This window comes from Myxozyma melibiosi (genome assembly GCF_037950935.1).
Source record: "Myxozyma melibiosi strain Phaff 52-87 chromosome Unknown BZA70scaffold_10, whole genome shotgun sequence".
NCBI classification, from domain to species: domain Eukaryota; kingdom Fungi; phylum Ascomycota; class Lipomycetes; order Lipomycetales; family Lipomycetaceae; genus Myxozyma; species Myxozyma melibiosi.
Genome location: NW_027042924.1, coordinates 428,384 through 442,092, shown reverse-complemented (window position 1 = coordinate 442,092; position 13,709 = coordinate 428,384). Strand labels below are relative to the sequence as shown.

General features: G+C 54.6%; 5 protein-coding genes and 1 non-coding gene across 6 annotated transcripts; 4 read left to right on the top strand and 2 right to left on the bottom strand.

Annotated features, from left to right (window-relative positions):
• Positions 1 to 98: 98 nt before the first annotated feature.
• BZA70DRAFT_282339 (maintenance of mitochondrial structure and function-domain-containing protein) lies at positions 99 to 1,540 on the top strand. Its single transcript, XM_064913258.1, has 2 exons — positions 99 to 553; positions 633 to 1,540. Exons 1-2 carry the CDS (start codon positions 370 to 372, stop codon positions 1,370 to 1,372), a joined length of 924 nt encoding a protein of 307 aa, XP_064766913.1. The 5' UTR covers positions 99 to 369; the 3' UTR covers positions 1,373 to 1,540.
• Positions 1,541 to 1,637: 97 nt separating this feature from the next.
• Positions 1,638 to 3,332, top strand: BZA70DRAFT_250239 (Anp1-domain-containing protein). The gene is made up of 3 exons (XM_064910694.1): positions 1,638 to 1,895; positions 1,955 to 2,631; positions 2,694 to 3,332. Exons 1-3 carry the CDS (start codon positions 1,843 to 1,845, stop codon positions 3,260 to 3,262), a joined length of 1,299 nt encoding a protein of 432 aa, XP_064766912.1. The 5' UTR covers positions 1,638 to 1,842; the 3' UTR covers positions 3,263 to 3,332.
• Positions 3,333 to 3,381: 49 nt separating this feature from the next.
• BZA70DRAFT_290958 (Hsp70 protein-domain-containing protein) lies at positions 3,382 to 5,874 on the bottom strand (the record flags this gene model as incomplete). Its single annotated transcript, XM_064914258.1, has 2 exons — positions 3,382 to 5,571; positions 5,641 to 5,874. The coding sequence occupies 2 exons, from the start codon at positions 5,872 to 5,874 to the stop codon at positions 3,382 to 3,384; spliced, it is 2,424 nt and encodes an 807-aa protein (XP_064766911.1).
• Positions 5,875 to 6,774: 900 nt separating this feature from the next.
• On the top strand, positions 6,775 to 6,845 carry BZA70DRAFT_t68. Its single transcript has one exon. It is a non-coding gene; the product is annotated as a tRNA-Gly (tRNA).
• Positions 6,846 to 7,015: 170 nt separating this feature from the next.
• BZA70DRAFT_250232 (armadillo-type protein) lies at positions 7,016 to 10,613 on the top strand. The gene is made up of 2 exons (XM_064910693.1): positions 7,016 to 10,307; positions 10,371 to 10,613. The coding sequence occupies exons 1-2, from the start codon at positions 7,131 to 7,133 to the stop codon at positions 10,566 to 10,568; spliced, it is 3,375 nt and encodes a 1,124-aa protein (XP_064766910.1). The 5' UTR covers positions 7,016 to 7,130; the 3' UTR covers positions 10,569 to 10,613.
• A 24-nt stretch (positions 10,614 to 10,637) lies between these two features.
• On the bottom strand, positions 10,638 to 13,195 carry BZA70DRAFT_63015 (uncharacterized protein). The gene is made up of 2 exons (XM_064915268.1): positions 13,004 to 13,195; positions 10,638 to 12,683 (listed from the first exon to the last, which is right to left on the bottom strand). Exons 1-2 carry the CDS (start codon positions 13,078 to 13,080, stop codon positions 10,763 to 10,765), a joined length of 1,998 nt encoding a protein of 665 aa, XP_064766909.1. The 5' UTR covers positions 13,081 to 13,195; the 3' UTR covers positions 10,638 to 10,762.
• Between the last annotated feature and the right edge of the window lie 514 nt (positions 13,196 to 13,709).

The window sequence follows — 13,709 nt, the reverse complement described above, 5'->3', positions numbered from 1 at the left end:
GCGCGGCGCCGGGTACAAAACCCGTTTTTGTTGTTGCTGCCTCCGTCCGCCCGACGGTGCTTCGGGGGTGATTATTGTCTGTCTGCTGCTGTTTATTACTGAAAAAAGGACTCTTCTATTAATGTAATATTCTAATAATTCACTATCTTATTCCGGCCGCAATTGCATCTTCTCTTCCTAGTACAATCCAGGTTAGGGCATCCCAACTGGGCCACCTAAACTCTAATCAGTTCGCGCGATCACTTCGACATCGCATTCATCCACTGTCGTCCATCCACTTCTCTCTTCACCACTCCAGCCATCCCATCCTCCTGCTCGTCGTTGACCGTGCTCCAGAGTAGTCAAATCACCGTCGGTGCTCACTTTACAATGCCTGCCGCAACTACCGACGCGATCACGCAGGTCAGCCAGTCGGTCACCGTCGCCCCGCTCGTCCTGCTCTCGGTCGTCGATCATTACAACCGCACCGCCAAAGGCACAAAGAAGCGCGTCGTCGGCGTGCTTTTGGGTAAAAACAATGGCTCCGTCGTGCGCGTCTCCAACAGTTTTGCTGGTGAGTCTGAGGTCATCTGTTGCTTCTAAGCTATGCGTTGTGTGGCGAGGCTGATTTGTGCTAACATCTGCCACCCCAGTGCCCTTCGAGGAAGATGACAAAGATCCCTCGGTCTGGTTCCTGGATCACAACTACGTCGAGATGATGAACGACATGTTCAAAAAAGTCAACGCCCGCGAAAAGCTGATTGGATGGTACCACACCGGCCCGAAGCGCCATTCCGCTGACCTCGAGATCAACGACCTCTTCAAGCGCTACACGCCCAACCCGCTTCTCGTCGTCGTCGACGTCCATCTCAAGAGCATCAACGTGCCTACCGACGCCTACTTCGCGGTCGAGGAGATCAAAGACGATGGCTCGGCCACTTCGCGCACCTTCGTCCACACCCCCTCGCTCATCGAGGCAGAGGAAGCAGAGGAAATCGGCGTCGAGCACTTACTCCGCGACATCCGCGACGCCGCCGTCGGCACGCTCTCCACACGCCTTACCCAGCAGCTACAGTCGCTCAAGGGTCTGCACTACAGACTAAACGAGATCAGCACATACCTCGCCAAGGTCGTCAACGGCGAGCTGCCGGTCAACCACATCATCCTCAACAAGCTGCAAGACATGTTCAATCTCCTGCCGAACCTGTCCACGCCCTCGGCCGAAGCGAAAGAGAAAGCGCTCGTGGGCGGCAACGCGGAAAAGAGCGAGCTCAGTCGCGCGTTCACAATCAAGACGAACGATGAACTGATGACGGTCTATCTGAGTTCTCTGATCAGGGCAATCATCGCCTTCCATGATCTCATTGAGAATAAAGTAGAGCAGTCTACTTAGCATACGCATACATATCTTTTACATATAATGTCTCGTAGGCATACGTAATGTATATTATCAAGAGAACTGTAATCACACGCCTTGAAGCTCACCTTTCTCCCTAGTAATCAGTATCATCTATACAATTTCCAAATAAATCACAATATTCCAAACAGATCCTTCCCATTACTATCAAAGTCACATTAAATTACAAAAAAAGAAAACTCGCGGTCAAAATGCCTAAAATCAACCAAAATCAACTCAAAAAATTCCCAACGCGCGTTTCGTTTAGCGCCGATTCGGATAACTAATCGACCTTCCGCCTGATAAAACCTCCTTCCCTCTCCACCGACCCCACCGCTCATTCTCTCCTGCGTTTCTTCTGATAATGGATTAATTTTGCTCATTTCTAACTGTCGAGAGCTCAATTGCTGCTGTTGTTTTTTCCTTTCCTTCATCTCTCAATTGCCAGGAAGGCAGGGTGCGCGGCCATGTTACTTCGTCGAACGGATCCTAAGCTTCCCGAATGGTCGCCCACAAGCAAGTACGTGCTTCTAAACCACAAACAGACAGTCTACAATGATACTAACAACCTACTCTAAGGTACTACGACCACAAAAAGTCTCGTAAATACTCAAAACGGAGAAAACTCCCCGGCCGCCGCTTAGTCCTCGCCGGCATCTGTCTCATCTTCCTACTCATCTACTCGCTCCTGCCTTACCGCGAACCTGATTTCCACGCGAAATTCGACAAGCTGCCAACCGAGCTCAACATCGAGTTCTATGACCTGGCAGACGCGACCGCGACGCCCTACGGCTGGACCGAGTCTGCGAAAGAGCGGGTACTGTTCTGCATCCCTCTCCGCGAGGCGTCGGATCATCTACCGCTCCTGTTCACCCATCTGAGAAACATAAGCTACCCGCACTCGCTCATCGACCTCTCCTTCCTCGTCTCCGACTCTGAAGACGACACGCTCGCGCTCCTCACCTCGCTCCTGACCGAGATCCAAGAACACCCCTCGCCCGAGCTGCGCTTCAACCGCGCAGACATCTACGAGAAGGACTTTGGCCAGTTTGTCAGCCAGGGGTTCTCCGATCGCCACGGGTTCGCAGCGCAGGGACCACGCAGAAAACTCATGGGTCGAGCAAGGAATTGGTTGCTGGCGTCGGCGCTCAGGCCGGAACATAGTTGGGTGTACTGGCGGGACGCGGATATCGAGTCTGCGCCGTCGACAATCCTCGAGGATCTGATGATGCACAATTCGGACGTCATAGTCCCAAGTACGTATATATACCCTTGCTATCTATATTCAAATTTCATCCTAACTAATCTCATCACACAGACGTCTGGCGCCCACTACCCGAATGGATAGGCGGCGAGCAACGCGAACAACCCTACGACCTCAACGCCTGGCAAGAAAGCGACGCCGGCCTCGAGCTCGCCAAGTCGCTATCCGAAGACGTCGTCATCGTCGAAGGCTACGCCGAGTACGCGACCTGGCGCCCGCACCTAGCCTACGCGCGCAACGCCGAAGGCGACCTGCACGACGAAGTCGATCTCGACGGCGTCGGCGGCGTCTCGCTGCTCGTGAAAGCGAGCGTTTTCCGCGCGGGCGCGAATTTCCCCGGGTTTGCGTTCATGAATCATGCGGAGACGGAAGGGTTTGGGAAGATGGCGAAGAGGATGGGGTACCGCGTGATTGGCCTGCCGAATTATGTGGTGTGGCATGTCTTTGAGCCGAGTGTGGATGATATGTCTAAATTGCCGAAAAAACATGGGAGTAAGCGCAAGCCGTTGACGAAAAAGGAGAGGGCGGAGAAGGAGGCGGAAAAGAAGGCGCTGGAGGACGAGGAGTTTCAGATACCACAGGTTCCTCAGGCTGATGAGAGCGCAGAGGAGAGTACAGATTGATCATAGAAGCTGTAGTTATTCATACCGGGTGGTCAAATGATGTTACGAATATATGTTAAAAGTAAATATTATTAGCAGCAATTCTATCAGCGCTTACATCTTCAAGCGATTATACACATTTACAATTCATCATGCTCTTCAGGGCCACTCTCGGTCTCGACAGGAGTCTCCTCCGCATCCGTAGCACTCGCCGTCGCTTCCTCCATGACCGTCGTCGACGCCGACAAATTATCCTTATCGATAGGCAAGATCGTAAACGCCTCTTCTTCCTCCGCCGAGCTCGTCTTTGGACGCAACATCTCCTCCAAACTCGAAAGCTTCGCCTTCTCGCGCGCAATCACCACGTTCTCAAACTGCTTCAGCTGGTCCAACCTAGTCTTCAGCGTCTCCAGCACCGTGCTCTCGCCTTCCTCGTACAGCCAATCCAGCGTCGCCATCGCCATCGCCAAAAACGCCTGCCGCTCTTCCTCGTTAGAGTGCTCCATAAACCGCACGTTCTCGTACTCGATCCACTCCCGGATTCGGTACGCATACGCCTCCAGGCTGTTCCGCGCCGTCTCCTTCGCCTGCCGATCGCTGTCGAGACGGTCGAACGCCCGCAGACGAGACTGCGAGGTTGTCTTTGTTGCGCGGCCGAGGTTGCGCGGGCCGAGGTAGGTCACCTTGTATTTTATTGGCTGCTTGGTAGTCCGTGGTTTAGGCGGCAGCGTAGGCTTGGGTTTCTTGGACGATGTTGTGGCCGTGCTTGAGCTTGTCTCGGCTTCTTCAGCGGAGGTTTCCGTCGCTGTCTCTGACGACGACGCGTCGGCGGTGGTAGAGCTGCTGTCCTCAGACTTTGAGCTCTTGTTGAAGAAATTGAGTAACTTGTGCTTGAGATCATCGCTCTCGGGCCCCTCGTCGCCCTCAGCGGTCGGGATTGTGACGTTACAGAACCATGCGACGGCATGAACGTCGAACGTTCTGCTGACCGAGAGTTCGGACTCGATAACGGGATACAACTCCGAGCAGTTATTCGCGGCCAGAATCGTCTCTTTCGACTTTTGGATGTCGTTCAGGCTGTACTTGAACAACGTCGTGCTTCCTTCGGTGAACTCCAAAACAGCCTCATTCGCATCCTCGGGAATCTCAAGACGCGTCTGCGTCCTGTTCTTGCTCACGATCGTCCCTGAAGGATACAAACTCTGCGCACCAATCACTGATCCCTGCGCGTCCTTCACCGTAAGCGCAAACTCATCCTCAACCGGCTCGATGATGTTGATGTCCTTGGTCTTGAACTGCTTAGACACCGACACGCCTCTGAACGTAGCTCCCAAAACAGCCGCCTCGTCCGCGTTCACGTTCTTTGACACTTTCGACGCATCACCCTTCAACACGTCCTTGACCAAAACCTGCTGGAAAACAGGCACGCGCGAGGATCCGCCCATGATGATCACCGAGTTCACGTCAAGGATATCAGCGCCCGCTTTCGCCAGCGCGGCCTCGAACGGCTTCCGGATCCGCGGCAGCAAGTCCTCGATCGCGGCCTCGAACTCGGCGCGCGTGAGAATCGTCCGGAAATCAATGTCGTCGTACAGGCTCTCGGCGGAGACGCGCACTTCGGTGTTTGCGCTCAGGATCGTCTTTGCCCGCTCGGCTTCTTTGCGCAGACGGATCAGCGCGCGCGGGTTTGACTCGATCCCTGATCCGTGGGCTTCGACGAATTTCGAAAGGAGTAGCTGGTAAACTCTGTCGTCGAGTAGGTCGCCGCCCAAGGCTGTATCGTATCCGACACCTTCGACCGTGATGTTCAGGGCCGATTTGCCAAACATCGAGCCAGAAGCCTTGCCCTCTTGGAAGGACACCAGCGTAGCTGACGTGGATCCGGCGCCGACGTCGAAAATAAAATGGTACTGCTTCTCGGAAGTAAAAGTCCGCGAAGACGCGTAGTTGATCGCGGTCGCGACACCGTCAGAAACAAGCGAGACAACTTTAAGTCCGCCAATCTCGGCCGCATCGATGATTGCCCTGCGCTGGACGGTCGTGAAGTACGGTGGTACGGTGACGGAGGTCTCGTAGACAGAGTTGGTGGCCGAGTCCTTTGGCAGCATCTCCTCTGCGAGTTTCTTGATGTGCGAAAAGGACATGCCGAGTAGCTCTTCGATCGGAAACGAGGAATCTGGGGTCTTGAATGAGACCGTAGACCGGTTGCCGGCGGGGATCAGAGTCGAGCCGGGGTGTCGGGAAAGATAGAGCTCGGCTTCGTCCGAATCGACTGACTTGCCTAACAAGGGCTTGAAATTGAGGAACGAGGTCGCAGGAACACGGGGCGCCTAGAATCAATGATTAAGAGATGTCAGCTACCGCACTCTTCTGATCGACAGAATAACTCCTCCACTCACAATTGCAGCAGCACTGCCGCCATAAAGTCGTTCGTCACCCTTAAACGCGAGTCCAGAGACATCTTTCCGCTTCGAGTCTCGGGTGAGCACGATCTCGAACGGCACGCCGGGGGAGACCAGCGCCGCTTTTGTGCTCGACTGGCCAAAGTCAATGCCCAAGACTGCGCAGAGAACGGCGCTGGGGGCGAGCGCTAGGGCGAGTAGAGCGAATAGGAAAATGTGTAGTCGAGGCATTGTGATTGATCTATGTGCAGGCGTGGATCATCAACAGAGGTAACGATGGATGATTGAGCTGATGATGATCGCAAAGATATTCAAATCAGCACTCTATCAGAGATGAACCAGACCGAACCAAACAACGATCGTAGAATCAGCACGAATAGTGAATAATGTACAAAATTCTCTGACCGAACAAAGACGAGGGAAGATGCTGTGGATGATTTGTTTTGAATTTCACCAGACGGAGGAGGTTCTTTCTTTCTCGACGCGCCAAAGTTGATACGTGTGCATAACAGAAACCCTCGTTGCTGTGCATCATCTGCATTTCTGCTATGTGATTCAACTGCGTTCTAGCTTGCTGTTTACTGTGCGTTTTATACAGATGAGAATGATCTACTTATAAAGAGCATTCTATATTCTACACAATCGTTCTCTAATAAAATATTCATTCACAATGCCATCAGAATGATATCTCAGAACTGCATCGACCCTAACCTCATCATCTTCCTTACAGCCTGCGTGTCCTCGAGCATAGCGAACCCCTCGAACCTGAGCTTATCCTCATCCGTGGATCTAAACGACAGACTCAGCCAGATGGCGGGATACAAAGGTCTGTTCTGCTTTGAGGACACATGGCCCGGAACTGAACGATGACACGCTGAACAGTCAACTGCAGAGAAAAACCCTACTAATATCCTCAATCCAGCATCTTCATCGCTATCCCTATTTCTCAACTTCTACACCTTTCATCGCCCAAAAAAGTATATCCAAACCAAACATAGCCTAACCAATGCATCTAGAATATAAACTACATCATACATACACAACACAGCACTGAAATCGCCCTTCAACGTATACCCACCTAACCCTGAAAGCGCTTGCTGGCGGGCTACAAAATTTGAAAAATAAAAAGACGCGTTAGTGGTTTAGCGGTAAAATTCGTCGTTGCCATCGACGAGCCCCCGGTTCGACTCCGGGCTGACGCAATGTGTTTTTTCTTTTTTTTGCTTTATACTGTTCTTTTTCTTTTTAGTTTTCCTTCTTGATAACTAAGCTATTACTGCGTTGAGACTTGGAGATTATCTGGTAGGCAGCGTAGAAATTTAGGGCACTGCGTAAATTGACTTTGTAGCAAAATTAAAACCGAAAACAAACACGGCGCGCGTAATCAAAGATCACTACGAAGAAGTCCACCCTCTCCTTTCACCTTCTATTTTGCAATTGAAAACACTGTTATAACAACAGACTAGAGACGAATCAGCTTTAAAGAAATGGGCTCCATCGATCCAGATTTTGACGATTGTCCCGATCTAACAAAGTCCGCGCCGACGCTTCTCCAGGAATTCCAAACGCGTCTTGACGAAGCTCTCGAACTGACGCCCAGCCAAGCGGCGGACTACGACCCAGCCGCGCTGATATCTCAGATCGAGCCCTTTCAAGATGCACCGCAGCTTATAGATCCGATATTGGAGAAGTCTGTGACTGGTGTTTGTCGCGCGTTGCTGGAGGATCGGAGGCCGTGGCAGTTTAGAGTGCTCTATGTGCTTGTGAAGATACGGGGCGCAAAGACCGTTTGCAGGTTTCTCTTCAACGAAGTGCCGCTTGTGCAGAAGATTCTGGGATTTGCGGAAGCTTGCGATGCGACTAATAGCTCCTGGGAAGAGAGGTACATTATTCTACTGTGGCTGTCTGGGCTGGCGCTCACGCCATTCAACTTGGACACGGTTGGTGAAAACGTTCCAGATCGGTTATTCGAGGTTTCGCAGAAATATCTCGGGGCGGCTGGTAGAGAGCGAGAAGCGGCGTCAACTTCTCTCGCTCGGTTTATATCCAGACCAGACACACTCAGCATATATCTCCCGAAATTCATCGACTCCAGTTCGGGCGCAGATGACTCTGCAGAATCCTCAAAGCAAAGCATCTTCTGGACCCTGGGAACCGTTTCTTCCATGGCGCAGATATTTGCCATCTGCCAGGCCCACGATCTGAAGCCTTATATCCAGCCCCTATCACAACTGCTCCAGACCCTGAAGAAGAACCCCGAGGCCGCATCAAACACGCAACTACGCAAGCTACTCTGCAAAGCAACCTACCGTCTCGCTCTGCGCGCGCTCGAGGTCTCAGAGTCCGAAGTCCCTACGGCTGTCGAAGTATGTCTTGACGAACTACTTACAAAGTCACTGGCAGACAAAGACACGCTTGTTCGCTACTCTGCCTCGAAGGCGTTCTCGCGTGTCGCGCTGGCCATGACGAAAATCGACAGTGATGGCATCTTTGTTTCTGAGATTATCGACTCGTTGCTGCTGTCTTCGTTTCCTCTTAATAAGGCCATGGGAGACAGCAAGACCGCCGACAGATGGCACGGAGGCCTTCTTGCGCTCGCCGAACTTCTTCGTCGCCATGTCCTTCCTTTGCCCGCCTACGCGCCCCAGCTCTTTGACAAAATCGACTCTGGTCTGCGTTTCGAGATCCGCAAATCCACGCACGCCCTCGGCGCAAACGTCCGTGACTCGGCCTGCTACGTGGCTTGGTCGCTGTTTCGGCACTACCCCGATCTGCTGTCATCCACCAGCACCGCAGCGCCGACGCAAAAACTTGTCAAGGGCGTTCTCGCAGATTTGGTCCTGGTCGGCTGCTTTGACAGAGAAATCAACAACCGCAGAGCAGCGGCCGCGGCGGTCCAAGAATGCATTGGTCGTCACGCTGGCGCAGTCGCGTCGCTAGAGACCGGTGTTGCTTTGGTACAAGCGCTCGACTACTTTGCGATCGGAAACCGCGCAAATGCGTTCCTTGAGGTATCCAGACGGATAGCAAAGCTCGGGATCGCTTCGGCGGGCGGGGGCGAGATGGTTGAGTTTCTGTTGAACGGTGCGGTTACGAGCTGGGATATTGAGGTTCGAAAGCTCGCGGGACAGGCTATCGCAGGGCTGGCGAAGGATACCGAGACCGAGCTTGAGACTATCGAAACTGTTTTGGTGATTGCTGAGCGTGCTGCCGGAGGTGGTACTATTGACGAGCAGCATGGAAGTCTGTTTACGCTGGGCGAATTACTCTCAGTGGTGGATAGCTCGACTGATTTGAGCCAGACGGTTCTTCCGCGGGTGGTGCAGTTACTCGAGAACCTGAAATTCCCTCCTCACGTCGCAATGACTCTCTACGACGGCGCGCTGCGCGTAATTTCCGCATCAGCTTCACGCTTACAAACCGATGCAGAAGTCCCCCCGATCTTCTACTCGATCCTCGACAACGCACTCTCAAGAACCGACGACAACGCACAGACAAAGGTACTCCACGCGTCAGCCAGAGCCGCCACGGCCGACTTTTCGCCGTCGCAGGTGAATGTCTTAGAATGGCTGAGCTTTGCAAAGGCGGGAAAGTTTGGGTATATGCTCGCGCTGGGAAGTCTGAGGTTTGAGATTCCTGAGCAGGTCATTGCGGATATTTGCAGGATCGCGGCGTCGTCTGAACGGCAGTACGGAGTCGCGTTGAGAGTCGCGAGTGTCGATACGCTGCATTCGCTCTTAGACGCAAAGAAAGCATTGGTCGCACAAAAGTACAAATCCGAGATCTTCTGGTCGCTAGTCTACGCCCTTCAAGACTACACCATTCTTCCCACCCGAGGCGACGTAGGCTCGCAAACACGTCTAGCCTCGATCTCAGCACTGACCGCCCACGCGGAAACACTATGCGCAGATCAAACCACCACCGCTACAGCCGAGGCCGCGACCGCGTGCGTCGCGAACCTGATCCGCATCTCGCTGGAGAAAATGGATAAACTGCGCCTACGCGCGGTCGCGTGTCTGTCAGCGCTTCTTCCGCACGCGGCGTCTTTAGTCCCGTCGGCTGCGGCCTTGCTTGCGATCATCGCTCAAAAGACAGATCAGGATGCGACGAGCAGCAGTGCGAAGGAATACTACACACGCATGATCAACCTCTGCGTCTGCGCCGAGACGGTGTTTGCGCAGGCGGCGATCACGGGCATCGCGGCATCTGTCGGCGGTGGAACGGGCGAGAGCGTCGTTCGCGCGTCGAGCGAGGCGATAGTGCAGTTCATGACCTGCACTGATGATGACGAGGTAGACGATAAGCGACGCAGGTTTGTCGAGAACGTGGTGGCGCTTTTCGTCCAGAAACCAGCTGTCGTCGCGAACCCTGCCGACGGGACGAAACCGACGCCGCCGAAACGCGATTTCGAACTTTGTGAGGTCGTGGTCTTGTTATTCGAGACGGGGAGTATGGCGACGTACGCCTCGTCGTCGATGTACGTCTCGATCTACAACAAAGCTGCGCGTCTGCTGCAGCTCGCGACGAAAGCGAACAGTATCCCGAGATTGGAAAGTCTGATTGGTTTATTTTCGGGGATCGTGGAAGCTACGGGGGTGGGTAGTAAGGTTCGCGAAGCGGCGGTGAGGAAGTTGGTCAGTTTACTGATTGGTGATATGCGACGAGTAAGTCTCACCTGTTTTCAATATATAAAAGGAAAATCAACTAACCTCGAAAACTAAAACAAGGTCCGACAACCAGCAGCCGAAGCTCTTTTCCTACTCCTAAGTTCTGGCGCGGAAAACGATATACAACCCGACGACGAAACGGAAGAGGAAAGCGGGGGGATAGACGAGCTTTTGACGTCGACGGACTGGGCTTCTGTATCTGAACCTGCGATGTTAAAAGATGCAGAGGAGAAAATTCTGAAAGCGCTCTTGGGATAGCGAAATTGTATGAGGTTACAAATGTATGCAAGTATAGATTAGATTTTGATAGGTTACAGTGGAATACACGATGGATATAGCTTATTAATATGACAAAAATAATACAAACAGAGATACAAAACACAAAAAGAGCGTCAGATTTTATTAAAAGAACCAGCCTCTTCGACTACCTATTCAAGATGAAATTTTTGTGATTACTTACGACCCGCCTTGACGGTGCTGATGATCTCCTCGACAATCGACGGGTTCGACAACGTAGAAATATCACCAAGACCATCCTCCTCACCCGCGAGCACCTTCCGCAGAATTCGTCGCATGATCTTGCCCGATCTCGTCTTTGGCAGGTCAGACACGATGATAATGCTCTTCGGGGCCGCAAACGGACCGATCGACTTGCGCACAGTCAGAATCAGCTCCTTCTTCATGTCGGCGATCGACTCGTCAATCACGGGCTTGAGCACGACGAACGCGTTCACGGCCTGGCCGGTGAGATCGTCGGCGGTGCCGACGACAGCAGACTCGGCGACGTTGTGGTTCTGCAGAAGCGCGGCCTCGATTTCAGCCGTAGACAGGCGGTGGCCGGAGACGTTGACGACGTCGTCGACGCGGCCGCGGATCCAGTAGTATCCCTCGTGGTCGCGGCCGGCGCCGTCGCCGGTGAAGTAGTAGCCGGGGTAGGGCTGCAGGTAGGTCTCCATGTAGCGGTTGTGGGAGTTCCAGACCGAGCGGGCCATGGAGGGCCAGGGCTGCTTGATGGCGAGGACGCCCTCGACGTCATTTCCCTCGAGCTCGACGCCGGTGACGGGGTCGATGATGGCGGGCGCGATGCCAAAGAAGGGGAGCGAGGCCGAGCCGGGCTTGGTGGGGGTCACGCCGGAGAGCGGGGTGATGATGTTGGAGCCGGTCTCGGTCTGCCAGTAGGTGTCGACGATGTGGGCTTCCTCGTTGCCGATCTTCTCGTGGTACCATTGCCAGATCTCGGGCGCGATGGGCTCGCCGACGGAGCCGAGGGTGCGGACGGAGGAGAGGTCGTGGTGAATGAACTCGTCGCCGGCACGCTTGAGCAGACGCAGGGCGGTGGGCGCGACGTAGAACTGTGTGGCCTTGTAATTTTCGATGATGTCCCAGTAGCGCGAAAAGTTGGGGAAGGCAGGCGTTCCCTCAAAGACGAGGGTGGTGACACCCAAGAGAAGAGGCGCGTAGAGGACGTAGGTGTGGCCGGTGATCCAGCCGACGTCGCCGGCGGTAAAGTAGACGTCGCCCGGGTGGATGTCGAAGACGTACTTGCCGGTCATGGCGGCGCCTAGCAAGTATCCGGCGGTGGTGTGCAAGACACCCTTGGGCTTGCCGGTCGAGCCGGAGGTGTAGAGGATGAAGAGAGGGTGCTCGGAGGGAACATCGACGGGGGCAAAGTAGGGACGGTACTTGACGGTCTCCTCGTGCCACCAATAGTCGCGGCCGGCGGTCCAGGGGATGTCGGCGCCGGTGCGGCGGTAGACGAGGACGTGCTTGACCTCGGGGCAGGACTTGAGGGCCTCGTCGACGATGCGCTTAGTGGAGACGGCTTTGCCTCCGCGACGGCCTTCGTCGGTGGTGATGACGACCTTTGAGTTTGCGTTCTCGATGCGGTCGACGAGCGAGCCCGAGGAGAAACCGGCAAAGACGACAGAGTGCAGCGCGCCGAGACGGGTGACGGCCAGCAGGGCGATGATGGCCTCGGGGATCATGGGCATGTAGATGGCGACGGTGTCGCCACGGGTGACGCCGAAGGACTGCAGGGTGGCGGCGACGCGGGAGACCTCGCGGAGGAGCTCGCCGTATGTGATTTTGCGGGAGTCCTTTTCCTCGTCGGCCTCGTAGATGATGGCGACGCGGTCGGGGTCCTCGAAGGCGTGGCGGTCGACGCAGTTGTAGGAGGCGTTCAGCTGGCCGTTGAGGAACCAGGAGACGTCGCCGTGCTCGAAGCCGCCGTACTGGACTTTGCTGAACGGGCGGGAGAAGGAGAGGAGCTCGTTGGCCATGCGGGCCCAGAAGGTGTCTGGGCTCTCGATGGACTCCTTGTACATTTTCTGGTATTCCTCGAGGCCATTGATGTGGGGGGCGGTAGGGTGTTTTCTAGGTGAGGTTAGTATGGAGAAGAGGAGGGATGGTGGTGCTGGTGCTGCTTCTTGCTGGTCTTTGTTGCTGCTGCAGTGGCCGAGGAAGCTGTTGGGAGGGAGAGCCGCACATCGAATGTAGGTATAGGAACTACACTCCGCAGCCGATGCGGCAGAGGCAGCAGACGGTGCGTGGAGGGCAGAGGGAGCATAGAAGTGGTGAGGAGTGAGGAGGAAGAGGACGATGGTGATAGCGACAGTCATGACGAAGCAGCAGCAACAGAGCAACACCAGCAGAGACTAGAAAGATAAGGCAGACAATTGCTAACGGGGACATACTCAAAGTATTTGTCGGGCACGGGGAGCGCGACGACATTGTGCGCCTCAGCGACGACGGGAGTACCGTTTGAAGCCATGATAAGAAGGAAGGACGAAGAAGAAGACGAGTAAGAAGGAAGTGAGAGGGATTGAGTGAGGACGAGGCTGGGAGGAGGAGGAAGGAGGAGGAGGAAGAGAGCGAGCGGCCGGGGGCCTAAATAAAACTTCACGGATTACTGCGGCTTCGGAGGCAGCAGCCCCCAACGCCGTTTGTGCGTATGCTGCCCGATTCAAGCATATATGCTGTTTACACTAGTTTAAAGATAAGATGATGCACAATTGCATCTCTTTTGATATAATCCACGCACTCGGCAGTCCACCCTCTCCTACCAGAGCCCAGCAACAAAGCGCTGACATAATCCCTGACTACGCGAGAGTGCCGGTGCGGCTCCGGAGGTTATTGCCCTGTGCAGCACTGACAGAACGCAGCCAATCCGTGCGGCCGGATTACGGGAGGCCCAGCAGCGCCTTTCCGCAGCAGCAGCCGGGCAGCCGGACAAGCGGGAGGAAGATGGTGATCCGCAATAAACACAGACTGCGGGGCAGCCGAGAAATAAATCAGAACGCGGGGACCGGCGCGGGGACGGCGCACGCGGGCAGGGCAGCGGGCACACGGAGAGCACCGAGAAGCGACGGTTTGGCTGCTCTCGGAGCCGGCACGGAGCTC

Excerpts from the sequence above, each read along its gene's own strand:
- BZA70DRAFT_282339 (XM_064913258.1), top strand. The coding sequence starts at position 370 with ATGCCTGCCGCAACTACCGACGCGATCACGCAGGTCAGCCAGTCGGTC. Across the intron at positions 554-632 it reads CGTCTCCAACAGTTTTGCTG|TGCCCTTCGAGGAAGATGAC; the intron begins GTGAGTCTGAGG and ends CTGCCACCCCAG.
- BZA70DRAFT_250232 (XM_064910693.1), top strand. The coding sequence starts at position 7,131 with ATGGGCTCCATCGATCCAGATTTTGACGATTGTCCCGATCTAACAAAG. Across the intron at positions 10,308-10,370 it reads TGATTGGTGATATGCGACGA|GTCCGACAACCAGCAGCCGA; the intron begins GTAAGTCTCACC and ends AACTAAAACAAG.
- BZA70DRAFT_250239 (XM_064910694.1), top strand. The coding sequence starts at position 1,843 with ATGTTACTTCGTCGAACGGATCCTAAGCTTCCCGAATGGTCGCCCACA. Across the intron at positions 1,896-1,954 it reads GAATGGTCGCCCACAAGCAA|GTACTACGACCACAAAAAGT; the intron begins GTACGTGCTTCT and ends ACCTACTCTAAG. Across the intron at positions 2,632-2,693 it reads TTCGGACGTCATAGTCCCAA|ACGTCTGGCGCCCACTACCC; the intron begins GTACGTATATAT and ends CTCATCACACAG.
- BZA70DRAFT_63015 (XM_064915268.1), bottom strand. The coding sequence starts at position 13,080 with ATGGCTTCAAACGGTACTCCCGTCGTCGCTGAGGCGCACAATGTCGTC. Across the intron at positions 12,684-13,003 it reads GTGCCCGACAAATACTTTGA|AAAACACCCTACCGCCCCCC; the intron begins GTATGTCCCCGT and ends AACCTCACCTAG.